Genomic DNA, 27651 nt, shown 5'->3' with positions numbered 1-27651 from the left:
CTGACTATTTCCACCCCATGGTCTATTGGCTCCTCTGTCCATGGGATTCTCCAGGCAAGAATACTGGAGTGGGCAGCCTTTTCCTTCTCCAGAAGGTCTTCCCAATCCAGGGATCGAACTCAGGTCTCCCACACTACAGGTGGATTCTTAACCAGCTGAGCCACAAGGGAAGCCCAAGAATACTGGAGTGGGTAGCATATCCCTTCTCCAGGGGATTTTCCCGACTCAGGAATTGAACTGGAGTCTCCTGCATTGGAAGCAGATTCTTTACCAACTGAGCTATCAGGGAAGCCCGCACATTCGTTAGTAGTGCTGTTTATTATCCTATGACACGTTCAGAAATAATGATATTTAGGCTTGGGGAGGTTGCATTTTTCACAATTACATTCAAAACAAAGAAAGACAATTTTGCACTTTCTTGACACGTACAAATAGAATCAGGCAAAATGTACTCAGTTTGTATATGATTATTTCATTTGTACAAACTGTACATTTTATTTTATTTTTCCAGCTCTATTGACAAGTAGTTCACCTATCATATTGTGCAAGTTTAAGGTGTACAGTATAATGATCTGTTATATTTATATATTCCCAAACAATTACTCAATAAAATTAGTTAACACCCTTATTGCCTCAGGAAATTATTTTTTCTTGAGTGAGAACAGTTAAGATTTACTCTTTTAGCACATTTCAAGGATATACTTGAATGGCAGTTAACTACTGCCACCAGGCTGACTCTTAGATCCTCAAAATTTATTCAACTTATAACTGGAACTTTGGACTCTTTGACCAACATCTCCCAAAATTCCCCACTCTCCAGGTTCTGGAAACCAGCATTCTATTCTTTATTTCTATAATGCTGGACTTGTTAGATTCCACATATATGTAAAATAACACAGTATTTGTTTTTCACTGACTAAATTATTTCATACAGCATGGTGTCCTCAAAGTTCAATCACATTATCACTAGTGGCAGGATTTCATTCTTTATTACTGTCAAAGATATTATAATATACATACAGAAAACATTTTTAAAAAATCCACTTACAGACCAATGGATACTTTGGTTGTATTCTCGTCTTGCATATAATGAGTAATGTTGCAATGAACATAGTTGTACATATCTCTTCAAGAGAATGAATTTAATTCTTTGGATATATTCCCAGATGTGGAAGTGCTAGATAATATCCCAGTTTTAGGGATTTCTTGGTGACTCATATGGAAAAGAACCTACCTGCAACACAGGAGAGGTAGGTTTGATCCCTGGGTTGGGAAGATCCCCTGGAGAAGGGAATGGCAACCCACTCCAGTATTCTTACCTGGAGGATTCCATGGACAGAGGAGCCTGGCAGGCTATAGTCCTTGGTGTCATAAGAGTCAGACAGGACTAGACGACTAACACTTTCAATTTTTTTCACTTTCATCCCAGTTTTATTTTTCATCTTTAAGTGACTTTTATACTTTTTTTTTGCATAGTGGTTGTACCATAAATTACATTAACACCAACAGTGTGCAAGAGTTCACTTTTCTGCACATCCACACCAACACTAACATTCCATTTTTTTTAGTTCAGTACAGCCTCTCAGTCATGTCCGACTCTTTGCGACCCCATGGACTGCAGCACGCCAGGCATCCCTGTCCATCACCAATTCCCAGGGCTTGCTCAAACTCACACCCATCCAGTCGGTGATACCATCCAACTATCTTTTTTAAATTTTTTTTAATTGAGATAATATTCCAATATTTCATTTTATTGAGGTGATGTTAGTTTATAATATTATAAATTTTTAATGTTGCAACATTAAATTTCGAATTCTCTGTACACAGTGGTGTGCTCAGCACCAACAATTTTTGTTTCCATCTGTTAATATTATTCACCTTCTTTATTCATTTTGTCCTCCAGCTATCACACTTTCCCTCAGGTAACCACTATGTTTTTTGTTTATCGATATGTACATTTTTGTTTTGCTTGTGAATTCATATTTTTTATATTCCAAATGTATGTGAAATTATATAGTATTTGTCTTTTGCTGTCATTTCTTTCACTTAGCATAATACCCACAAGGTCTTTCCATATTGTTGCAAATGCTAAAGTTTCACTCTTTTTTACCTACGTAGTATTGCACTGCATGTCTGTGTTTATATATGCACACATACGTATCCTTTATCCTTTATCCATTATATATATCCTTTACCCACATAGCCTTTATCTATTCTTCTGTTGATGAGTACTTAGGCTGTATCTATATCTTGGCTATCATAAATATGCAGCCATGATCATAGCGATGCATATTAATTAGTATTTTCATTTACTTGGAAAAGGGCCTTCCCTGGTGGCTCAGTGGTAAAGAGTTTGCCTGCCAATGCAGGAGACACAGGAGATGGGAGTTCGATCCCTGGGTCAGGAACAACCCCCAGAGAAGGAAATGGCAGCCCACTCAATTATTCTTGCCTGGAAAATCCCATGGACAGAGGAGCCTGGCGGGCTACAGTCTGAGGTTGCAAAGAGTTGGACACAACTGAGCACACCTGCACCTTTTTCTTGGATAAACACTCAGCAATGAAATTCCTGGATCGTGTATTAGTTCTAATATTTTTGAGGAACCTCCATACTGCTCTCCATAGTGGTTACACCAACTTACATTCCCACCAACAGTGTAAGAGGGTTCTGTTTTCTCCAAATTTTCACCAGCATTGTTGGTTCTTATGTATTGATAAGAGACATTCTGACAGATGTAAGGTAGAATCTCATTGTGGTTTTTCTTTTTTAGTTTCTCTGTTCATTTTTTTTTATTGTTGTTGATCTTTTTACACAGGACTTCTTTCTCATCAATCCCAATGATTTTTTAAAATTTTATTTTTAATTGTAGGATAACTACTTTACAATATTGTGATGGCTTTTGTCATACAGCAACATGAAATGACCATAGGTGTACATATGTCCCCTCCCTCTTATACCCGTCCCCCACCTTCCTCCCCTTCTTACCGCTCTAGTTTGTCACAGAGCACCAACTTTGGGTTCCCTGAGTCATCCAGCAAACTCCCACTGGCTACCTATTTTACATATGGTAACATATATATTTCAATGCTCTCCTCTTCTAATTTGCATTTCCCTAAAAATTAATAATGTTGATCTGCCATGAATCTTCTTTTGAAAAAATGTTATTCAGTTGTTCTGCTCATGTTTCATTTTTTTTAGTTTATATGAGTTGTATGAACTGATTATGTATTTTGGATATTAACTCCTTGTCAGTTTTTTGTAACTACATGCTCCTATTCTGTAGCTTATCTTATTGTTTGGTAGATGGTTTCATTTTCTATGCAAATGTTTTTTAATTTAATTAGGTCCCGTTTGTTTATTTTTTACATCTATTTCTTTTGCTTTAGAGCAGAGTTCCAAAAAATATTACCATGATTTATGTCAAAGTGTATTCTGCCTGCGTTCTCTTCTAAGAGTTTGATATGGTTTCAGGCATTGTACTGGGGTTTAAAAACCTCATTTTTATGCATAATGTAAGGAACCTATAAGGTGCTAAGATCTAAACATAACTTTTATAATTAAGAAGCATTTTCTGGTGAGGGACGGATAGCTATTAGCTAGTAATAGAAAGTTGAAATTGCTAGTTGTTTTGGCAAAATTGTCACGAATCCAAGCAATGTACAACCCAAGGATTTATATTAAAAACCAAACAAAGTTAACATTTCTTGAAGATGGGAATTACAGTTTACTAGAGATATCATGGACTGTGATCCACCAAAGGCAATGCTTTGATTAGGGACCTAATCAAAGGGGTATCCTCAATCTTAGACCCTGGAGAAAACTTGAACTCAGAGTTGGGATGAGGTGCTGAGATCTTAAGGATTATAACTCTGGAAGACAGTAGAGATCATGGAGAATGATTAATAATCACTGAATCTATTTGGCTCACAACACTGTGTCCTAGACAGGGAGAATGAGTAGAATATTTTTTCTGTCCAGACCAGTGTCTCTCAGGGAAATCAATTATTGAAGGTGGTGGTAATAAGAAGGACATAAATGTTTCTTCTGCTGTGTCCCCCAACATGTACAACCTTGGGCTGAACAGTATGTGGTTATTCATAACTCAGTGCAGGACAAACAAATGTTTGACAACACTCTGCTGTCTTGTCTGGGAGTAGAGCTTCTATCTCTATCATCAACCATCCGAGACAGATTTTGACATCATTGTGGAGGCCTTCCCCTCAGAGACTCCACCCGGATGAGTCCAAGAACCCAGTAAATACTGCAGGAGAAGGTTAAAGGGAGTGGCAGTCACAACATTTACCTGAGTTCACATCACAGCCAATCCAGACTAACCTGGAGTTAACATCACTGCATTAGTTTTTTCACTTGATTAATTGATGATGACAAAGATATTAGTGAATATTGAACTCAGTAATGTAAAGGACAAGTTTGACCATTAAATGGTGAAAATGAAAGTTTTGTTTGAAAAGAGAATAGGAGGTGAAAAGTGCTTCAACTAAAAATAGAAACTAATTCCAAGGACCTATGTGATTAACTGAAATAAAGAAGTAGGGTATTAACAATGGAAGGAGGTATAGTGATATAAGGACACTTTTGAAAATACAGAGCATATTTGACTGTGATGACAAATATCCAGACCAAGGAATGCTGACAATTTTTCATGAGAATGGTTCATGAGACAAATAGTTCACAGCATCTTTCCTCTTTTAGTATTCAAATAAAAATGTATTTATTATATGAAAAGGAGTGTGCTAATGGGCTTACTTTGCAATTATTTCATTTTCTGTAGGACTGACTATATTTGTAGATCAATTAGACAGCTATTTTCTCTACAGAAAACTGCCTGTTCAAGTCCTTTTCTTTTGTATTTCTGATTTACTTCGTTCAAGCAAAGAATTGGATTTTTCTTTATCATATGCTATTTGGAATCAGTTTTCAAGTGTTCATGCCAATCCCAAAGAAAGGCAATGTCAAAGAGTGTTCAAATACTGCACAATTGCACTCATTTCACACGCTAGCAAAATATTGCTCAAAATTCTTCAAGCCAGGCTTCAGTAGGACATGTACCATGAACCTCCAGATGTGCAAGCTGGATTTAGAAAAGGCAGAAGAACCGGAGATCAACTTGCCAACACCCGTTGGATCATTGAAAAAGCAAGAGAATACCAGAAAAACATCTCCTTCTGCTTTATCGATTATGCCAAAGCCTTTAACTGTGTAGATCACAACAAACTGGAAAATTCTTCAAGAGATGGAAATACCAGCCCACCTTACCTGTTTCCTGAGAAATCTGTATCCACGTCAAGAAGCAAAAGTTAGAACCAGACATAGAACAACAGACTGGTTCCAAATTGGGAAAGGAGTACATCAAGGCTGTTTATTGTCACCCTGTTTGTTTAACTTATATGCAGAGTACATCATGTAAAATGACAGGCTGGATGAAGCACAAGCTGGAATCAAGATTTCTGAGAGAAATATTAATAACCTCTGATACACAGATGACACCACCCTTATGGCAGAAAGTGAAGAAGAACTAAAGAGCCTCTTGATGAAAGTGAAAGAGGAGAGTGAAAAAGTTGGCTTAAAGCTCCACATTCAGAAAACTAAGATCATGGCATCTATTCCCATCATTTCATGGCAAATAGATGGGGAAACAGTGGCAGACTTTAATTTTGGGGGCTCCAAAATCACTGCAGATGGTGACTGCAGCCATGAAATTAAACAATAACACTTACTGCTTGGAAGAAAAGCTATGACCAACCTAGACAGCATATTAAAAAGCAGAGACATTACTTTGCCAACAAAGGTCCATATAGTCAAGGCGATGGTTTTTCCGGTAGTCATGTATGGATGTGAGAGTTGGACAATAAAGAAAGCTGAGCACTGAAGAATTGATGCTTTTGAACTGTGTGTTGGAGAAGACTCTTGAGAGTCCCTTGGACTGCAAGGAGATCTAACTAGTCCATCCTAAAGGAAATCAGTCCTGAATATTCATTGGAAGGACTGATGCTGAAGCTGAAACTCCAATAATTTGGCCATCTGATGTGAAGAACCAACTCATTGGAAAAGACCCTGATGCTGGGAAAGATTGAAGGCAGGAGGAGAAGGGGAAGACAGAGGATGAGACAGTTGAATGGCATCACTGACTCAATGGACATGAATTTTAGCAAGCTCTTTCTCCTTTTCCTTCAGCTTCTCTTCTTTTCTCAGCTATTTGTAACGCCTCCTCAAACAACCATACCCTCTAGGTCTAGCCATATTGTTGCAAATAGTAAGATTTCACTGTTTTATACCTAAGTAGTATTCTATTGTATAGAACACATCACCTTTGTCCATTCTTCTGCCAATGAACACTTAGGTTGAAACCATATGTTGATTATCTTAACTATGTGGCAGTGGATATAGCAATACATATTATTTAGTGTTTTTACATCTTTTGGATAAATACTCAGAAGTGGAATTGCTTAATCACAGCATAGTTCTATTTCTAGTTTTTGAGGAACTTCTGCACTATTTTCTATAGTGGCTGCACCAATTTACATTCCTACCAACAGTGTACAGGGTTTCCTTTGCTTGAGATCCTCTTCAAAATTCATTCATTGTAGACTCTTCAATAATAGCTATCCCCACAAGTGCAAGGTGACGTCTCATTCTTTTTTGGTTTGCATTTCTCTAGGAATTAGTGATACTGATCAACTTTCCATGTGTTGATTATCCATCTGTATGTTTTCTTTAGAAAAATATTGTCTCTTAAGGTCTTTTGCCCATTTTTTATTGAGTTGCTTATTTTTTATATTGAGTTGTATGAGCTGTTTATATATTTTGGATTTTGACCTCTGCCAGTGATATAATTTGCAAATATTTTATCCCATTCCATAGATGTCCTTTCAATTTTTAGATGGTTTCCTTTGCTGTGAAAAAACTTTTAAATTTAGTTAAGTTCCATTTGTTTATTTTTGCTTTTATTTCTTTAACCAAAAGACAGAGATCCAAAACAATATTGTTATGATTTATGTCAAAAAATATTTTGCCCATGTTCTCACTACTCAGAATTTTATGATTCAGGTCTTACATTTAGGTCCATAATCTTGATTTTTTTATTTAATTTTTTTGTATATGGTGTGAGGAAATGTTCTAATCTCATTGTTTTACATGTGGCCGTTTAGTTTTCACCAGCTTCCCAAGTGGCTCAGTGGTAAAGAATCTACCCACCAGTACAGGAGACACAAGTTCTATCTTTGAGTCAGGGAGATCCCCTGGAGAAAGAAATGGCAATCCACTCCAGTATTCTTGCCTGGGAAATCCCACCAGCAGGGAAGCCTGGAGGGCTTATCCATGAGGCTGCAAAGAGTTAGACATGACTGAGCATGCACAAATGCCCATTCAGTTTTGGCAGTGCAACTTGTTGAAGAGATTGGTCTTTTCTCCATGGTACATTCTTGCCTCCTCCTTTGTCATAGATTGATTGGTCACAACTGTTTGGGTTTATTGCTGGGATCTCTCTTCTGATCTATTGAATCATGTGTCCGTTTTTGTGCCAGTACCATGCAGTTCTGATTATCATATCTTGGTACTGATAGTATAATCTGAAGTCTGGGATCCTTATGACCCCAGCTTTGTTGTTGTTGCTGTTTCCCCAGGATTGCTTTGACAATTCTGGGTCCCTTGTAGTTTCATGTGAATTTTAGGATTTTGTTCTACTTCTGTGAAAAATATCATGAGTATTTTGATTCAGAGTGCATCAAATCTGTAGATTGCTTTTGGTTGTATGGCCATTTTAAGAATATTACTTCTTCCACTCCAAGAACACAGAAATGTCTTTTCATTTTTTTGTGTCATCTTTGATTTTCTTCATCAATGTTTTATACATTTTGGAATACAGATCTTTAACTTCATTGGTTAAGGTTATTTCTAGGCATTTTTTATGTGATTTTAACTATATATTATTTTACCTTTCTCCTTCTTGTAGTTGATTATTAGTGTATAGGGAGCTATAGATGTCTGTATATTAATATTTTATCTGGCAATTTTTCTGATTTCATTGAATAGTTCTAATACACTTTTGGTGGAGTCTTTGGGTTTTTCTATTTAAAGTATCTTGCCTTCTACATCATGGCTTAATGAAAGACTTCTTTTATCTCTCCCCTTCAATCAACAGCCAAGAAAACTTCCACAACACAAGAAAGGTGCCTCTACAAAACCTACCAGTTTATCAGAGAATTCCACAAACCTGTACTTCTAAAGTGGTGATATATAGGAGGTGCCAACTACCTACAAGAGGGTGATAGAACCTGTGACTCAGGATTCCTCAGACCCATTAGAAAAGCCTTCATCCCTGTGGCCCAGGCAGCATACCGGTAACAGTGGCAGCAAGCAAGGTACCAACAATCCCAGAGGCACAGGAGACTATAATTAGGATGAAAGAGAATATCTTTGACAGAGGTTGGAAAGTGCATACTTTCAAATGATAATCAAGGGCTGCTCAGGTAGGATGATTGAAAAACCGAAAGAAAAAAGAAAAGAAAAGAAGAAGTTGTGTCACCTAGTGGATTAAAAAGGCAACACATGTTTAATTTAGTAGGAGGAAAGAGAAAACTGCTCCCTTTTTCAAAGGCACCACCTGAGAGGAACAGCACATCAAACACGAGAAAGAACCACAGAAACACTACCACAAAAAGAAAACCACAACTGTCCAGCAGCCAAACTTCAACACTGTCATGAAGAAATTCAATACAGGAAAACTGAGAAAGGCAGCTGGATGAACCCAGGAATAAAATTAATGACCAGAAGGAATGGTTTTCCAAAATATTGAAACTTTAAGGTAAAACTAAACAGAAATTCTAGAGCTGAAAAGCAAACAATAAGTCAGATGAAGAATGCATTAGAAATCACTGGAAACAGGACAGAGTTAGTGAGTTTGAAGATGGAAAGCTAGACATGATACAAGTAGAAGAAGAAAGAGAAATGAGATATTGAAAAATGAGGAAATTCAATGAGAGGTAACTGACTCTTTAAAGAAGGGCCACTTTAAGGTAACGAGAAGAGAAAAAACAAAAGTGTAGAGAGTTTATTCAGATATATAAAATTTAGAATTTCCCAAACCTGGGCAAAGAATTGGAAATACGAGTCCATAAAGTTAAGATCATCTAATTACCTCAGTGCACAAAGACCTTCTCTGGGACACATCATATTAAAGTTGTCAAAAATCATTAACAAAAAATAATTTAGAGGCTGAGACAGAGAAAACAGGATGGTAGGCTTCATGAAACACTCATTAGGCTAAAAGAAGGTTTCACAGCAGAAATCCGATAGGCCAGGAGGGAGTGGAATGGCATTCTCAAAATTCTGAAAGAGAAAAACTTTCACCCCAAAATATTCTATGCATAAAAATTATCATTAAGATATGAAGGAGAAATACTTTTTCATACAAACAAATGCTAAGGGAGTTTAACAACACTAGACCTATCCTACAAGAAATGTAGAAAGAAGCTCTTCAACCTGAAACAAAAAAGGCAAAAACACACAAAACTTTGAGTAAGGTGACAAATAGAGTCATAAAATTATAAAATACTACAGAATAGATTTTTAAATACCTTATTACAGTGTAATGTGCAAAGAGGAGAAAAAGCAGAAAACAATTATGGCTACTTCAATTAGGTAACAAGCTCACAACATAAAAAGGCAACTAAAACACCAAACAGGAAGAGGAAAATAAAGGAACTCACATGTGCAACAAAAACAAGATGCTATCAGTGGGAAAAGGACTATTTTTACCTATGAGATGTTTAGCATAAACCCGTGGTGACCACCAAATATAAATCTAGACTAATGACTCAAAACATCAAAAAAGAGGAAACTGATTAAAACAAATCATAGAAAAATGACCAAATTTAAATGTCAGACAGAAACTCAGGAAAAAGAAAAAACGAGGGTGGGGAATAGAATAACCGGAATAGAAAAGCTAAAATGGCAGTACTAAATCCTCATCTGTCCATAATCATTCTAAATGTGTTGAACGCACCTATCAAAAAACAGTGTCTGGATGGATTAAAATACAAGACCCACATACATACTGAACCCAAGAGACTCTTCATGTCTAAAGACATAGACATAACTTAATTAACATAGACATAGACATAGCCTTAATTTAAAATTAAGTGATGGAGAAGGATATCCCAAGCAAATGGCAACATAAAAGGTGTAGCCATAATCATATCAGAAAAAAATGGATTTCAAGTCAAAAGGGAAACGAAAGGCAAAAATGGACAGAATATAATGATACAGGGGACAGTTCATCAAGAGCACATAATTGTTTTTTATTTATGAGCACCTAACATAGGAGCCGGAGAAGGCAATGGCAACCCACCCAGTACTCTTGCCTGGAGAAACCCATGGACGGAGGAGCCTGGTGGGCTGCAGTCCATGGGGTCCGAAGAGTCGGACACGACTGAACGACTTCACTTTCACTTTTCACTTTCATGCACTGGAGAAGGAAATGGCAACCCACTCCAGTGTTCTTGCCTGGAGAATCCCAGGGATGGCGGAGCCCGGTGGGCTGCCGTCTATGGGGTCGCACAGAGTCGGACACGACTGAAGCGACTTAGCAGCAGCAACATAGGAGCACCAAACATATAGAACAATAGTTAATAGACCTAAAGAGAGAAATTGACAGTAACACAATAATAGCCCATGACTTTAACAATCCTGATATATGAATAAATATCATCCAGACAAAGTCAAAAAATAAGAATCAGCTAAATTAAATATAAGGCCAGATGTATTTGAAATATTTATATAGAACATTCCATCCAAATGCGGAAGAATACACATTTTCTCAAGTGCACATTCTCAAGAATAGACCATGTTTGGGGACACAAAAATAGCCTCAACAAATTTATGAAGTTTTAAATCACATCAAGCTTCTCTTTCAATCACTAGGATATGAAACTAGAAATCAAATAAAAGAAGAAAGATGGAAACAAAAAACAAAACTATGTGAAAACTGAAATACATGCTACTGAACAACTATTAGGTCAATATAAATATCACAGGAGAAATAGAGAATCACCTGAAGACAAATGAAAATAAAAATATCAAATGCTTTAATCTATGAGATATACTAAAACTGAACTAAGATAGAAATATTTGGCAATACAGGTCTCCCTCAGACACAAGAAAATTTCGAGGTAAACAATTTTTATTTGCACCAGAGAAAAAGATCACCATACAATTTCATGGTAGCAATACATGTCAAATTGTTTGCTTTCATAATGGCTTGTTGTGAACACCATATGATATCACTTATATGTGGAACCTAAAATATGGCACAAATGTACATAAATGTCCTTATGTCTGAGACAGAAACAGACTCACAGACATAGAGAACAGACTTGTAGTTGCCAAGAGAGAGGGAGTGTAGGGGGGGTGGATTGAAAGATTGGGATTAACAGATACAAGTCATTATATTTAGCATGAATAAACAGCAAGGTCCTACTGTATAGCACATGAACTATATTCAATATCCTGTGATAAAGCATAATGAAAAAGGATATAAAAATAAAGCATATATGTGTATAACTGAATCACTTTGCTGTATAGCAGAATTGACACAACATTGTAAATCAACTATACCTCAATAAAATATTTTTTTAAAAAAGAATGGCTTGTTATGCAACAAGAGCTTACTGAAACAACAACCCAGATGGGCAGAAGTGAAGACAACTAAAATAACTTGATGTTTCTTACTTTTGACATTTGATTTGCTATCAAGACAACATTAATGACTGTTTTGTTATTCAAGTTTAATTTAGATCACATTATTAAAATGTAACTCCATTAAAGTTCCCTTCCAGGTAACCAGAGGAGTTTGAAAGAAAATGAATGTTTGTGGAGAAAAACTTATGACCCTGAAACACAGGACTAGACAGGAATTCAATTGTTCTTGTGAGTCACCCTTTTATTATAAAGACTGAAGAGATTCTTTATCATAGAGAGGAAATAAAATGATTCTTATTTGTAATGTACATGCATTTCTCTTAAGTTAGTATTATGACTAACTTAGAAAATAGGATGATATTTCTTTAGGGCAGCAGAAGAATTCATATATAGGCAGCACTCTAAGTTTTCAACCAGAAGCAGAAGATAATCTAATAAAAGCACAGAAAACAGACCATTGACTCCTTCACTCCAACATATAAACCTCCTCTCACTTGAATATTGATTTTCCATAATTTAAGGAGTTGGGGTATAACATGTAAAACAATATTTTGCCCAGCAATATAAAGTACATTTTAAGATTTTGCTGTATCGTATTTCACAATATTGTGATGGCCTCTGCCATACATCACCATGAATGGGCCATAGGTATACATATATCCTCTCCAGAAAGGAGAGGTCACATTCTTTATATCAAATATTTATTCAAATTTGTGTTACCTATTATTCAGCTGGTTTATTTAAGTGACTGATGTTGTCTAAGACAACTATTGCCTTATTGATTTTCTATTTGGACCATCTGTCCATTGATACAGTTGGGATTGCAAATTGATACAGCCACTAAGGAAAATGGGCTTCCCTCATAGCTCAGTTGGTAAAGAAACCGCCTGCAATGCAGGAGACCCTGGTTTAATTCCTGAGTTGGGAAGATCTGCTGCAGAAGGGATAGGCTGCCCACTTCAGTATTCTTGGGCTTCCCTTGTGGCTCAGCTGGTAAAGAATCTGCCTGCAATGTGGGAGACCTGGGTTCGATTGCTGGGTTGGGAAGATTCCCTGGAGAAAGGAAAAGCTACCTACTCCAGTATTCTGGCCTGGAGAATTCCATGGACTGTATACTCCATGGGGTTGCAAAGAGTCAGAGATGACTGAACAGCCTTCACTCACTCACTCACTCATTCACTATGGAAAACAGTAGGGAGGTTTCTCAATGACCTAAAAATAGAACTATTATATGAACCTGGAAACTACTCTTGGGAATATATCCCCCCAGAATATAAAAGCACAAATTTGAAAAGATGCATGCACCCTAATATTCATTGCAGCACTATTTACAATAGCCAAAATATGGAAGCAACTCAAATGTCCCTCAATAGACAAGTATATAAAGAATGTGTGCCACAAATAAATAAACATTAATATGTATGAATAATGAAATGTTATGCAGACATTAAAAAGAATGAAATTCTGCCATTTGAAGCCATGTGGCTGGACCTAGCTATTATTATGTTTAGTGAAATAAGTCAGAGAGAGAAAAAATAGTGTATGATATAACTTATGATATATGGTAAATGGTCATATGGAATCTTAAAAATAATACAATGAGAGTATATGCAAAACAGAAACATACGCACAGATACAGAACACAAACTAAAAGTTACCAGATTGGAAAGAGAATGCGGTATGAACAAATTAGCAGTATGGGAAAAAGAGAGCAAAACTACTTATAGTCAAGCAACAAGGATATATTGTGTAGCCCAGGCAATTATAGACATTATCTTTTATTAACTTTTAGTGAAATACAATCTGTAAAAATACTGAATCAGTGTGTTATGCACCTGAAATAAATAAGACATTGTGAATCAACTCTACTTCAGATTTCAAAATCAAGAAAAAATTTCAAAAAGTTCATTGCCTTGGGCACACCACATGGATACATGCATTTGATCATTGATTTTTGCCACTGACTATCGTAGGTATGGGGCTTCCCAGGTGGTTCAGTGGGTAAAGAATCTGCTTGCAATGCCAGAGACCCAGGAGACACAGGCTCGATTCTTGGGTCAGCAAGATCCCCTGGAGGAAGGCATGGCAACCCACTCTAGTATTCTTGCCTGGAAAATTCAGAGGAGCATGGCAGGCTACAGTCCATAGAGTCACAAAGAGTCAGACACAAATGAAGCAACTAAGCACGCATGCACACACATGGTAGGTATTGAAGACACTGAGGCGAATAAGATAATAGGAACTTAATAAAGAGAAAAAAATTAAATTGCACATTACAAATGACACTAAATTTTAAAAGTCTAGAATATCAGGAAAAAGATTTAAGGTAGTTATATACAAAGAAATGATACAAAAAAATTCAAATCTGTGGTCTGAGATTTTAATCTTTACAAATACATGAACAGAAATGAATACTTAGAGTAGTTTTTTTTCATAGCAGAACTACAATTCATGACTATTCTTTATACAAACAAAAAAAAGTCATTGATGCTATATGTTTTATTTGAGAATAAACATATTTTTAAATTAATTAATTTTAGTTGGAGGATAATTACTTTACAAAATTGTGATGGTTTTTGCCATACATTGACATGAATCAGCCACAGGGGCAATATGTGCCCCCATCCTGAACCCCCTCCCACCTCCCTCCCCATTGAAACACGTATATTACCATATGTAAAATAGATGACCAGTGCAAGCTCGATTCATGAGAATAAATTATTTTAAGAAGGATTTTCCAGGCGGCGCTAGTGGTAAAGAATCTGCAGGGTAGACATAAGAGATGCAGGTTAGATCCCTGGGTTGGGAAGATCCCGTGGAGGAAGGCACAGCAATCTACTCCAGTATTCTTGCCTGGAGAATCCCTCTGGCAGGCTATTAGTCCATAGGGTCGCAAAGAGTTGGACTTGACTGAAATGACTTAGTATGCATGCAGTTTTAAGAAATTCATCTAGTTATATGAAAAAATGATTAATTCCTAAATTATCCAGATCCAAGGCTGAGAATAAATCTGAGAAACTGGGAAAACCATAAAATGAAAAAATATTTGAATTATGAGAGATATCACAAGCCTTAACTGAGTTATATAAATGGTATGGAGAAGCTGAAGTTAAAAAAGAAAAATTTCAGGAAATAAATTGAAAGAGCAAGTTCAACTTCCACAGCCTGATCACAGAATCTGATCAAAGATTAGCAATTTATGATTCTCAGGCCTTTCTTCAGCCCAGGTGAATTACCTTTTTTTATAGCTGATATTTGAAAGAATGCTCTCAGAGCTCTCTTAATGTCTCTGTTCCTAAGACTGTAGATGAAGGGGTTCAGCATGGGTGTGACCACAGTGTACATCACCGAGGCTGTTGCACTTGAGTGTGGGCTGTGGGGAGAAGCAGAGCTAAGATACACTCCTAAGCATGTAGAGTAAAATAAGGAGACAACTGAGAGGTGAGATGCACAGGTGGAAAATGCTTTATACTTCCCCTGAGCTGATGAGATTCTACATATTGAGGAAGCTATCTTACAGTAAGTATAAAGGATACCAGCAAGGGGAACACCACCCAGAATCCCAGCTGCAAAATTCATCACCAGTTCATTAAGAAAGTTTTTGGAACATGCAAGTTGAATCAACTGTTTGAGTTCACAGAAACAGTGAGGGATTTTCACCTCTCTGCAGAAGGACAGCATCAGTACCATTAAGGTTTCTAACAAGGAATGTAGGACACTAATGATCCAGCTAACCAAAACCAGAATTCCGCAGTGTTGTGGGTTTATGATGAGTGCGTAGTGCAGGGGGTGGCAGATGGCCACAAAGCGGTCATAAGCCATCACAGTCAGGAGGAAGTCATCCAACCCTGCAAACAGCATGAAAAAATACATCTGAATCATGCAGCCTTCATAGGTTATAACTTGGCTCTGTGTCTGGATGTTCCACAGCATCTTTGGGATGATGGTGGAGGTGATACAGATGTCTACCAAGGACAGGTTGGAGAGGAAGAAGTACATGGGGGTGTGGAGGTGGGGGTCTGAGCTGATGATCAGGATGATGAGCAGGTTTCCAAACACAGTGACCAGGTACATGGAGAGGAAAAGCCCAAATATGAGGGGCTGCAGTTCTGGTTCCTCTGAAAATCCCAGAAGAAGAAATTCTGAAACATGTGTTAGGTTCCTTGGTACCATGTGCTGAAGGTAGCTATGAGGAAAGGGGAAAACAGCATGGCTGATTTTTACACAATCAGATATCACTCACGTTGGTGAAGGGCTGCCATTTATAATTGCCTATCAAAATATTAATTTCAAAAATTTGTTCATGAATTAAGTCCCCTTGGTGGAATTTCTTATGTCATCTTTAATTAGCAAGCTTGTTCGACTTTCAGCATTTTCCCTGGCAAGCCATGTATTTCTCTTATTTAAGGAGAAATTCTTTCATTTTTTCAGGACATTTAAATTGTGGGCCAACAATGTTTCAGGTGCTGTCTAGGCAATGAGTATAGGGTGCTGAAAAATAAAAGCTCTTACAATCCATCTACAGAGAAAAATCCAGAGAATTAAAAAAAAAAAAAAAGGTATGTATAGCTTCTCAGATCATGACAGGTGCTATGAAGAAAATGAAAGCAGGTATAAGAGAATGAATAAAGAGGGGGTGTTATTTTTTATGGATGTTCATGCTAAGACTTGAAAACTTGAAAAACAAGTTGACATTTCCATGAACATATCAGATGAAATGTGTGCCAGGCAGGGAGAACAGCAGTGCAAAGAGAGGTACTTCTTTAAGATGTTCAGTATGGGAAAGGTAATGGGCAGGAGGGAGAGTGAGGAGAGACGATGTCATAGGATGCTGAGGAGCAAGGTGGCCTCTCCACTGCTCCTGAAACATCAAATGTCAAGGAGTCCCTTATCTACATTATGTATCTTTAGAACTTTAGGAGATTGTTGCAAAGTTGGCTTGTAAGTACTAATGAATCCTTTCTGTCAGTTGAGTTTAGAACTCTGTTATAAGATTCGCCTTGGAATGGATGTGCTCAGAACTCCTGCTTGGAGGACTTCACACACTTCACAAGGCATGAAAACATACACACACAGTAGAACCTTCCTTCCTAGGCTGTGTAACTACCATGTCTTTTTCACCCCTAACTACTTTCATTAAGTTAGATGTTGATATAACTCAAGATGAGCATGGCAAATTATTTAGAAATGGCATTCAGATATTCCAGTTTGTAAGTTTGCCAACATTCCCAGATAGCTCAGTGGGTAAAGAATCTGCTTGCAATGCAGGGGACACAAGAGACGCAAGTTCAATCCCTGGGTCGGGAAGATTCTCTGCAGAAGGGAATGGCAACTCCAGTATTCTTGCCTGGAGAATCCCATGGACAGAGGGGCCTGGTGGGCTACAGTCCATTGGGTTGCAAAGTGTTAGACATGACTGAAATGACAGAGCACAGTACTAATAAACTTGGAGCTCTGTTTTGGTATAGCCATTTTATGCTTTGTATTAAACTTATGTTGAAAATTTATTACATAAACTCATGTTGTTGTTCAGCCAATAAGTCATGTCTTCTTCTTTCCATGGACTGCAGCACATCAGGCTTCCCTGTCCTTCACTCTCTCCTGGAGTTTGCTCGCATTCATGTCCATTGAGTCTGTGATGCTATATGTTTGCATATGTGTGTGTGTGTGTGTGTGTGTGTATATATATACATACATATATATATATATATATATATAACTTTCTTTCTCAAAGCCTGAATTTTAAGATATATATATACATGTGGACTTCCTTCGTGGTCCAGTGGTTAAGAATCTGGCTGTCAATGCAGGGGTCACTGGTTCGATCCCTGATCCAGGAAAATTCCATATGCCACCAGATAACTAAGCCCATGCATCACAACTACTGAGCCAGAGTGCCCTAGAGCCCGTGCTCCCCCAAACAGAAACCACCACAACGAGCAGCCCGCACACTGCAACTAGAAAGTGGCCCTTGCTCATCCCAACTAGAGAAAAGCCCACACATCAGTGAAGACCCAGCACAGGCAAAAATAAATAAAACTGAAAAATGATGTATGTATACATCGAGAGAGAGAGGAACTGGACATAAGAGAAAAGAAAGATCTAATTAGCTCAAATGAAGGTCCCTGACAAACTGTGGTAAAGAAAACCTTCATTGGTTCTGGTGACATTTCATGTGCTATTATACTCCCTTGATGCCCAGGAAAAACAATAAAAAAGAATACACTTACCCAAAAGATAAAGTAGTGATGTCTTTATGCTTTAAAACGCTTGCAGATTATACCACTCAAGATAAAAACGAGCAAAGGCAAAAAACCCCAACACTTTGTAAAAGGATGTTTATAAAGTACAGTACATAATGTAAAATGAATGTTGACCACTTTTAATGTGCTATCCTATGCTAAGTCGCTTTAGTCATGTCTGACTCTTTGCAAACCCATGGACTGTAGCCCGCTAGGCTCCTCTGTCCATGCGATTCTCCAGACAAGAATACTGGAGTGGGTTGCCATTTCCTCCTCCAGGGATCAAACCCACAACTCATATCTCCAGCATTGGCAGGCAGGTTCTTTACCACTAGCGCTACCTGGAAAGCACATCTTTAGATGAAGCAGCAAAACTTGTTTTTCCTGTGCCTATTTTATATTTTTTTGTTTAATTGTTTTTATGTGGTCTGATAGTAGACGAGGCAATCCTCTTTCTCTCTTTTCGTTATGTGGCCCCTTCTCTTTGCTATTCTTGGATTTTCATCATTTTTATGTTAATTCTTGCACACTTTGGTCCTAGTTTACCCAACCATCAGTGACCTCCACAGTCCATACACATAAAATATACATGTCATGATGATTCCAACCTTCTCTCTGAGTAACATTCTTCATATTAGTTATCTGAGACATTGCGATATTCATACATCTCTTTCATTGTACTCATCTTCTCAATGAACACAAGGTCCAAGCAGACAAAGACTTCACCTGTTATGTTCAAGTTTGTATTTTAACTAAATATATATGCACTTGTACAAAAATGAATTTAGAAAAAATGAAAAGTTGGGAAAAGGAGAAGGAGAATGAAACCAGGTTAAATAATATGGTTTCAAGACAAGTTTAGCAAATAAAATTGAATGGAGCATTGAAAACTAATCGTTAGCAATAACTTATGGGTTTTCCTTGTGGTTCAGCTGGTAAAGAATCCGCCTGCAATGCAGGAGACCTGGGTTTGATTACTGAGTTGGGAAGATTCCCTGGAGAAAGGAACGGCTACCCACATAAGTATCCTGGCCTGGAGAATGCCATGATCGGTATGTATGGCCCATGGGTCGCAAAGAGTCTACACAACTGAGCGACATTCTGACTCATGATATAAAAGTGGACTAATTAAATTGACAATGACCTAGATGTAAAATAACATAAAACATAATCTTCCTAGAATGTTCTTGTATATAGCACATTCTCAGTTATTTGTTGAATACATTAGGACTTCAGTTCAGTCGCTCAGTTGTATCTGACTCTTTAGGACTTAGGTCTCTACTTATGTACATTTAATGTGTGGTAAGGTTGTATTTCATTTTATTCAGAAGAAGTGAATTGTTGATGAAATTAAGCACAAATGTCTATTTATTTTGCCAAGTCTGTAGTTTCCCACCGTAAAATATCTTACAAAAAATTAGAAAGATTATGACCTCAGTGTAAGAGTAACAGACACTTCATAGATAAACATCTTGCAATTTACATATAAAGTCTTTGGGTGGGCGAAACCATGACAAATAAGTCAAGATACTCAGAAGTAAGACAATAGACATTTTTAACTAGAGAAAAAAATTTTTTTTTATTTATGACCAAAAGTATGTACTTAAAGTCAGTTCAAAAACAACCTTTTGTAAAAATTATTTGAAAGATCAATATCTATAGAAAAATGGATATATAACATGTGGGTACATAATAATAATACTAGGCAAATCAAAATCATGACCAAGCATAAAAATCTTTGCTTGAACTCAGTATATAGTTTGAGAGAACAGCAAAAAATCTTTATCATACCATTGTCCTGGGAAAAACTTAAAGACCTTTCACATTTTGGGGTAAGAATAATTACCCCCAAATGTGCTAGTAGTAGTGAAGAACCAGTCTCTGATTTTTATGGCAGAAATGTGAGGTATTACAAATTTTTAGGGAAACAATCTGAAGATAGCTATTAACAGTCAAACTACAGATATTCTTTTTTCCCTTTAAATCAATTTTTATTTTAATAATGAGTAATATTTTTTCCCATTAGGAGGTTAAATGCTTTCAGGCTGACAAATATCTTTAACAATTACCATAGTCAAGAATATATCCAAAGTGGACAGTACAAACAAGATGTTAAATTTTGGGGACTACCCTAGCAGTCTGGTAGTTAAGACTCAATGCTTTCCGGTCCATTCTAATCCCTGCCGGTCAGCCTGTGACCTGCCAGGCTTCGCTTGTGGACCAGAGCACCCTGGAAGCCTTCCCCAGAGGAGTGAGCAGGGTTTCCATGGACTCATGCCATGGGCGCTTCTAGACAACCCCCGGGCAGGGCGGCAGGGGGCGCCCGTGCTCTTGGGGCTTCTGTAAACAAGCCTCACCACTCTTATGTGGGGTCTAGGACGGACCACAGGCCCCTGCCCTGTGAGATCAGGCTGGAGCTGGACTTATGTGGAAATTGAGCTTTGGGGGAGCTGTTTTTGTCCGTGGGTCCATGACAGGTCAAAGGCAGCCGAGTCTGTGAGCTCACAGTGGATTTTATCTGCCTGATCGTAAGCACATGTGTCCAGCTTACCTCCCAGGTATCGGCAAGCTGGCCAGTGTACCCGCTGGTGGGGCTATGGCCGTCTCTGCTGCCCCAGGATCTGCAGCACCTGCTGCGGGCTCTGCTCCAGCCGCGGCAGAGGAGAAGAAGGAAGAGTCGGAGGAGTCAGATGATGACATGGGCTTTGGCTTGTTTGACTAGAGTCCAGCCGCCCTGCAAATAAAATCCTTTTTATGTAAAAAAAAAAAAAAAAAAAAAAAGACTCAATGCTTCCAATGCAGGGATCATGGGTTCAGTCCCTGGTCAGGGAACAAAGACCCACATGCTGTGTGGCAAAAGAAAAACAAAGGGTGTTAATTTTCAAAAAATTAGTAAAAACAAAATTTTATGGGAATAAGAAAAGATGTATGTATTGTCCATTAATCCATTTATTAAATAAATACTTACTGAATACCTGCTCTAGACTATACAATAAGCTAGTCACTGAATATTTTAACCCAATTCAAGGATAATACAATTCAGTCAAGAAAAAAATACATTTGTAAAAGACTTACAGAAATAAACGTCATATTGCAGTTAAAATAAGCACTATGATGGACACAAACAATGCTCAAGAAGCATGTAACAAGAAACTGAGCTAGTCTAAATCAATGCTAGGCAAAAGAAGTCTCATAAACAAATGCACTGAAATAGGAAAATTTAACACTGGATCAGGAACAGGGAAATAAATATCATAGTGGGTTGTATTTCCAGAAGCTGAAGATCTAAAACTCACTGTTTCCAAGCTCAACATTCTTGACTTTTTTGCTTTCACTGCCTTTAACATTTGTTGTTGTTTAATTGCTCAGTCATGCCTGACTCTTTTGTGACCCCATGGACTGCAGCCCACCAGGTTCCTCTGTCCATAGGATTTTCCAGGCAAGAATACTGAAGTGAGTTGTTTCCTACTGCATGGGATCTTCCCAACCGAGGGATGGAACCCCACATCTCCTGCACTGATGCAGATTCTTTACTGCTGAGACACCTGGGAAGCCCTTCCTTTAAATAACTAAGTCATTAAACATGTGATAGAAATTTCCTGTATCTATCTTCTCTTCATGGCAACAATTGATCAAAGCTTCCTCTCCCACCATGTGTTTTGAGCCTCTTTGCCCTCTGCTTACTCATTTTCTGCTTATCTCTAACTTTTTTTAAAAAAAAATATTGCAGTATAATTGTTTCATAATGCTATGTCAGTTTCTACTATACAGCAAAGTGAATCAGTTATTTATATATATATATATATATATATATATATATCTCCCCTCTGTTTTTGGATTTGCTTCCCATTTAGGTCACCACAGAGCACCGAGTAGAGTTCCCTGTGCTGTACAATAATTTCTCATTAGCTATGTATTTTATACATAGCGGTGTATATATGTCAATCCCAACCTCCCAATCCATTCCACCCCCACATCCCTCCTTTGGTAACCATAAAGGTGTTCTCTATATCTTTGTCTCTATTTCTGAAAGGAAAAATAGAAAATACAGATATTCTTTAACTGAGGATTCTTCCGTGTTGGCACAATTGACATTCAGGTCCAGTTCATTGTGGTGGGGTCTGTCCTGTGCGTTGTAGGTGTTTAGAGCCTCCCTGACCTCTGTGGATCCCTTCCCATGTGACAGTCATAAACGTCTGGACATTGCTCAAAGTGCCCTGGGGATACTTGGTTAGAACGACAGTTTGAACATAACTATCTCAACATATTTTTCCAGCATTTGTATAGCAGTAGTTTAATGATAAAGATTAGGAATGGCACAATTAGAGTAGCACAGGCACAGGATGAAATGGTGCATGAAATGGCATTTGCCATGAGAGCAGTGAGCCATCACTGTCATCATTATGTCATCATCATTCGTGCTGAGAGTGTATATAGTGAGGAAATATTGAGTGAGAAGGAAAATGGGACAAAAGGAAGAAAATCGATTGAGCTTTTAGGAATTGTATGAGTATATATGTGTGCATAATACAGAAAGAGAAGTTTTAAAATAATCTAAGAATTTATGGCAAAAAAAATATTAACTTGAACAAAACTAGGTTAAGTAAAGTAGTTTCAAAACAACTGTATGTAACAAAATGAAATGAAAACCTATGTTCTGGGGGGGAAAGCATGTATACCCATGGTGGATTCATGTCAATGTATGGCAGAACAAATACAATGTTGTAAAGTTAAAAAATAGAAAATAAACTAATTAAAAAAAGAGAGAGAGAAATAAATAAATAAATAAATGTGAAATAGTAACAATTTAACAAAATCAACGTGGATCATTAATATAAAGTTAAGCTGCCAACGACTTGGAAAAAAAGAATGAAACAGAATGACTTTTAAAATGTAGGGAGAAAGCAATATTTAAGTTATAATTTCACCTTATATGAATAGTTGTGGATTTCAGTGTACCCTGGTAGCTCAGACAGTAAAGAATCTGCCTACAAATGCAGGAGACCTGGTTCAACTCGTGTGCCAGACAGATCTCCTGGAGAAGGGAATGGAAACCCACCCCAGTATTCTTGCCTGCAGAGTTCCATGGACAGAGGAGTCCATGGGGTCACAAAGAGTCTGGCATGACTGAGTGACTTTCAGTTTCAATTTTTAAAAAAAGTATAGTGATCGTTAGTCAAATGATAAAGAAGAATGCCTTCCAAATGATGGCTTGATGTGAAGCAACTTTTAAATATAGGTCTAATCAAAAGGAGCAATTAGGGATTTCCCTGGTGGTCCAATGGTTAAGAATCGGCACTTCCACTGCAGGGGGCACAAGTTCCATCCCTGGTCAGGGAACTAAGATCCCATATGCTGTGTAGAGTGGCCAGAAATAAATAAATAAAGGAGCAGTTAGAAATAGCAGAGATGTAAATGCATGTTGGAAAAACTGTAAACAGTGGTTTATTAGCACGAAGGATACAGAACTGTCAACTTCATTTATGTCTAAAACAATGATTGGCAGTGGAGAATATTAAAGTGACAGCTCAATTTCTTTCAGAAAAATAATTTAAAAAATAAAAACAAATATATAGTAATGCATGTAAGTGGAATCTAGAAAAATGGTATAGAGGAACCCATTTGTTGGCCAGGAATAGAGACACAGACGTCGGGGAAAGACGTATGGACACAACTGGAGGGGAGAAAGGGGCTGAATTGGGAGGCTGGGATTGACGCAGGTGCACTGCCCTGTGTAAAACAGATAGCTAGTGGGAACCTACTGTGTACACAGGGAGCTCAGCTCAGCGACCTGTGATGACCTAGATAGATGGGATGGGGGATGGGAGGGAGGTCCAAGAGGGAGGGGATGTATGTGTACATACAGCTGATTCACATCATAGCACTACAGAAACTAACACAACATGTAAAGCAACTATACGCCATAAACAAAAAAAATAGAAGGCAATGGAGAATATACAATATGATTAATTGAGAAAATTGACCACACCAAATTCATATATATTCACAATTCCCCTCAAATACATCTATACATAAATAAAGAACAAAATGACAAAGAGCCAGTATGAGGGGTTGGTGGGAACCTCCAACTGTTTGTTTATAATTGTTTGTTCATAATTATAAACAAGAACAAAAATTCTCCAATTCTATTCTACCAAGGAAAGGAGTCACAAAGGTAATTTGAGATACAGAAAGTAAATAGTTATCAAATCCACTTACATATTCAAGCATCACAAGTAATGGAATAATTCAAGTTCATTAGTATTTCCCTTTATGCAAATTAATTATTTTCCTTCCTTCTTTTTCCCATAGAAAATGCTGTGAAATACATGTCTCTTGCAAGTGCTGTTGTAAGGATGTGTTTGCAGGCCTTCTTTGGTGTGTCCTTTCTCAACAATAAGGAAATATAGTCAAATATGCCCTATATTGAAAGTTAGAAAAAAATGCCTTCACTTCATTTTATATCCCTCTGGTTAACACCTTACCTCTTTCTCCCAGTGAATTAGTAAGATACTTGGATATATGTTCTATTATACTTCTCCTGGAAGCCCTTTATGTCTCTCTTCTCTTTTGTAATTGGGCTTTCTTTCCTGTCATTTAATCGTTGTTACTGAGCATTGCCTTACTGAGTTCTCTTTTTAGCATCTAAATAATATTTCGGTATTTCAAACAAACAGGCAAACCACCACAGTGTTCTTTGGACTCTGGGATAGACTGAATTATTTTTCAGGTGTCCTCAGATAAATATTCATGATATTCACTCTCTATGACCTGTTCCTGCAGTGTATTTTGGGCTCTTGGACTCACCAGCATGGGAACTCTGAGAGGTAGTTCTCTAGGCGGAAGTCTGAATCCCTTCCCGGATGGTTGATGATGGAGACTGAAGCTCTGTGTGCAGACGAGACAGCAGGAAGGGTTCAAGTATCGAAACTTGAGCCAGACTTAGGACTCCAAAAGCAACAACTGTGTCTCATCCACACCCAGGTTGTACAAGCTCAGGGACCACAGCAGAGGAGATATTTACAGCTCTCTCTGTCTGCTCATTATGTACATTTCTCATTTTACAACAGCCTGTAAGCACTTGGGTTCCCTATGGAACTTGGTCTGGACAGAAAGAAATTTTTCCTGTTGATTCTCTATTCTCAAGAGATTGGGTTATAAGCCAGGAGAATTGAGATCTATTGGGCTTCCCTGATGGCTGAGGGAGTAAAGAATCCACCCGCAATGCAGGAGCCATAGGAGATATGGGTTCGATTCCTGGTTTAGGAAGATCCCTTGGAGGAGGGCATGGCAACCTACTCCAGTATTCTTGCCTGGGAAATCCTATGGACAGAGCCTGGCGGGCTACAGTCTAAAGGGTCACAAAGAGTTGGACATGACTGAGTGACTAAGTACTTCTTAAGACCTATGCCAATAGGATCTTTTATGATTATCTTTCCAGAGAGTTTTTTCAGACTCTTCTTTAAGTCTTTATTTCTGAGACTATAGATGAAGGGGTTCAGCATGGGTGTGACCACAGTGTACATCACCGAGGCTGTTGCACTTGAGTGTGAGCTGTAGGTACCAGCAGAGCTGAAGTACACCCCTAAACCTGTACAATAAAATAAGGAGACAACTGACAGGTGAGATGCACAGGTGGAAAATGCTTTATACTTCCCCTGAGCTGATGAGATTCTGCCTATGGAAGAAACTATCCTAGAATAAGAGTAAAGGATACACGTGAGAGAACCCCTGGCCAGCAACACAGCTCCAGAATACATCACCACATTATTGAGAAAGGGATCAGAACTGGCAAGTTGGATCATCTGATTGAGTTCACAGAAAAAGTGAGGGATTTCTAAGAAGGTACAAAATGACAGTCTCAACAAACTTAAGCTTTCTAACAAGGCATGCAGGACACTGATGACCCAGGACACCAGCACCAACAGTCCACAGAACTGGGGGTTCATGATGACCATGTAATGCAGGGGGTGACAGATGGCCATGAAGCGGTCATAGGCCATCACGGTCAGGAGCAAGATGTCAAGTCCTGCAAAGAGTGTGAAAAAATACATCTGGGTGATGCAGCCTTCATAGGTTATGACTTTGCTCTGTGTCTGGATGTTCCACAGCATCTTTGGGATGGTGGCAGAGGTGAAACAGATGTCCACAAAGGACAGGCTGGAGAGGAAGAAGTACATGGGGGTGTGGAGGTGGGGGTCTGAGCTGACAGCCAGGATGATGAGCAGGTTTCCAAACACGGTGATCAGGTACATGGAGAGGAAAAGCCCAAATATGAAGTGCTGCAATTTTAATTCCTCTGAGATGCCCAGAAGAAGAAATTGTGAAACTCCTGTTAGGTTTCTTATTGCCATGTGTTGATGGTGACTATGGAAAAAGAGGGAAATAGCATGATTTATTTTCATACAAGAGCATCATTATTCATGTGGTAGAAATACTACCATTTATATTTTGCCATCAATAATTGCTTTCAACATTTTGTTCATGGATTTTGTGCACTTGTAGGAACCTCCTGTGTCATCTCTAGTTAGCAAAGTTGTCTCACTGTCAGAGTTTCCCCCAGCATGTTATGTATGTTACAATTTTAATGAGAAATTCTTTCATGCATTTGACGAATATAAATTGAATTGTGACAATATTCCAGGTACTATCTATGCAGGGAGTTAGGGTGGTTGGAAAACAAAAGCTCATAAAATCTGGTTGTGCAGAGAGAATATAAGCAAATAAAAAGTTATATAGAAATTTAAATGTATATATAGCATGTCTTATGCTTATGGGTCTCTTAAAAAGAGACCATAAAAGAAAAAGAAAGCTGGCATAAAAGCAAGAGTGAAAATGAAGTACTATTTTATGCATGTTTAGACAAGAACTGCAAACAGGATGTTATTTGAACAGACTTCAAAGAAGAGTGAGTGTCATGAACAGACTTGGGGAAGGGTGTCCTACAAGGGAGCAGCCAGTGCACAGGCCCTGAGGAAAGTGCTTGTTTAAGATGACCCAGTTGATAAAAGGAAGCCAATCTGGTGAGGGAAAATGAGCAGGAGGATTAGTGAGGAGAGATATTGTCAGAGAAGGCTGAAAAATTATGTAGCCTCCGCGTTACTGCTGAAACTTCAAGTCATAAAGTCCACATGTGTCTTCAGCGCTTTAGGAAACTCCATATTTTAAAAAGCTTATATGACTTATCTCACTTAGCATAATGGCTTCAAGTTCCAACCATGTTGTTGCTAATGGCAAGATTTCATTCTTTTCTTAAAAACTGGTGTATAGTTGATCTAAACTGTTTTATTAGTTTCAGGTGTACAACATAGTGGTTTGATATTTTTATAGATTATACTCCATTTAAAATTATTACAAAATATTGGTTATACTTCCTATACTGCACATTGCAGATTTATATCCTACTTGCTTTGTTTTATTTCTTTATTTTTTTTTAAATTATTGATTTATTTATTTATTTTGGCTCTGCTGGGTCTTCATTGCCATGCAGGCTTTTATGATAAGTGAAATAAGTCAGACAGAGACAAACAAACACTGTAAGATCTTGCTTATATGTGGAATCGATAAAACAAAACCAAAAGCCAAGCTCATAGATAGAGAGAACAGATTGTGGCTGCCAGAGGCAGGAGCAGGGAGTGGGTAAACTAGATGAAAGGAGTCAAAGGTACACACTTTCAGTTATAAGATAAA

General features: G+C 37.9%; 2 protein-coding genes and 1 non-coding gene across 3 annotated transcripts; 1 reads left to right on the top strand and 2 right to left on the bottom strand.

Annotated features, from left to right (window-relative positions):
- Positions 1 to 14908: 14908 nt before the first annotated feature.
- Positions 14909 to 15892, bottom strand: LOC145510817 (olfactory receptor-like protein OLF4). The gene has a single exon (XM_081503011.1). It carries the CDS (start codon positions 15890 to 15892, stop codon positions 14909 to 14911), a length of 984 nt encoding a protein of 327 aa, XP_081359137.1.
- Positions 15893 to 20125: 4233 nt separating this feature from the next.
- On the top strand, positions 20126 to 20260 carry LOC145511829 (small nucleolar RNA SNORA52). The gene has a single exon (XR_014058204.1). It is a non-coding gene; the product is annotated as a small nucleolar RNA SNORA52 (small nucleolar RNA).
- A 295-nt stretch (positions 20261 to 20555) lies between these two features.
- Positions 20556 to 26315, bottom strand: LOC145510816 (olfactory receptor-like protein OLF4). The gene is made up of 2 exons (XM_081503009.1): positions 25357 to 26315; positions 20556 to 20709 (listed from the first exon to the last, which is right to left on the bottom strand). Exons 1-2 carry the CDS (start codon positions 26313 to 26315, stop codon positions 20556 to 20558), a joined length of 1113 nt encoding a protein of 370 aa, XP_081359135.1.
- Between the last annotated feature and the right edge of the window lie 1336 nt (positions 26316 to 27651).

This window comes from Giraffa tippelskirchi, chromosome 6 (genome assembly GCF_054371585.1).
Source record: "Giraffa tippelskirchi isolate mGirTip1 chromosome 6, T2T-mGirTip1v1.2.pri, whole genome shotgun sequence".
Taxonomy (NCBI): domain Eukaryota; kingdom Metazoa; phylum Chordata; class Mammalia; order Artiodactyla; family Giraffidae; genus Giraffa; species Giraffa tippelskirchi.
The sequence above is the reverse complement of the archived record's forward strand: the minus strand, read 5'-3'. Positions and strand labels throughout refer to the sequence as shown.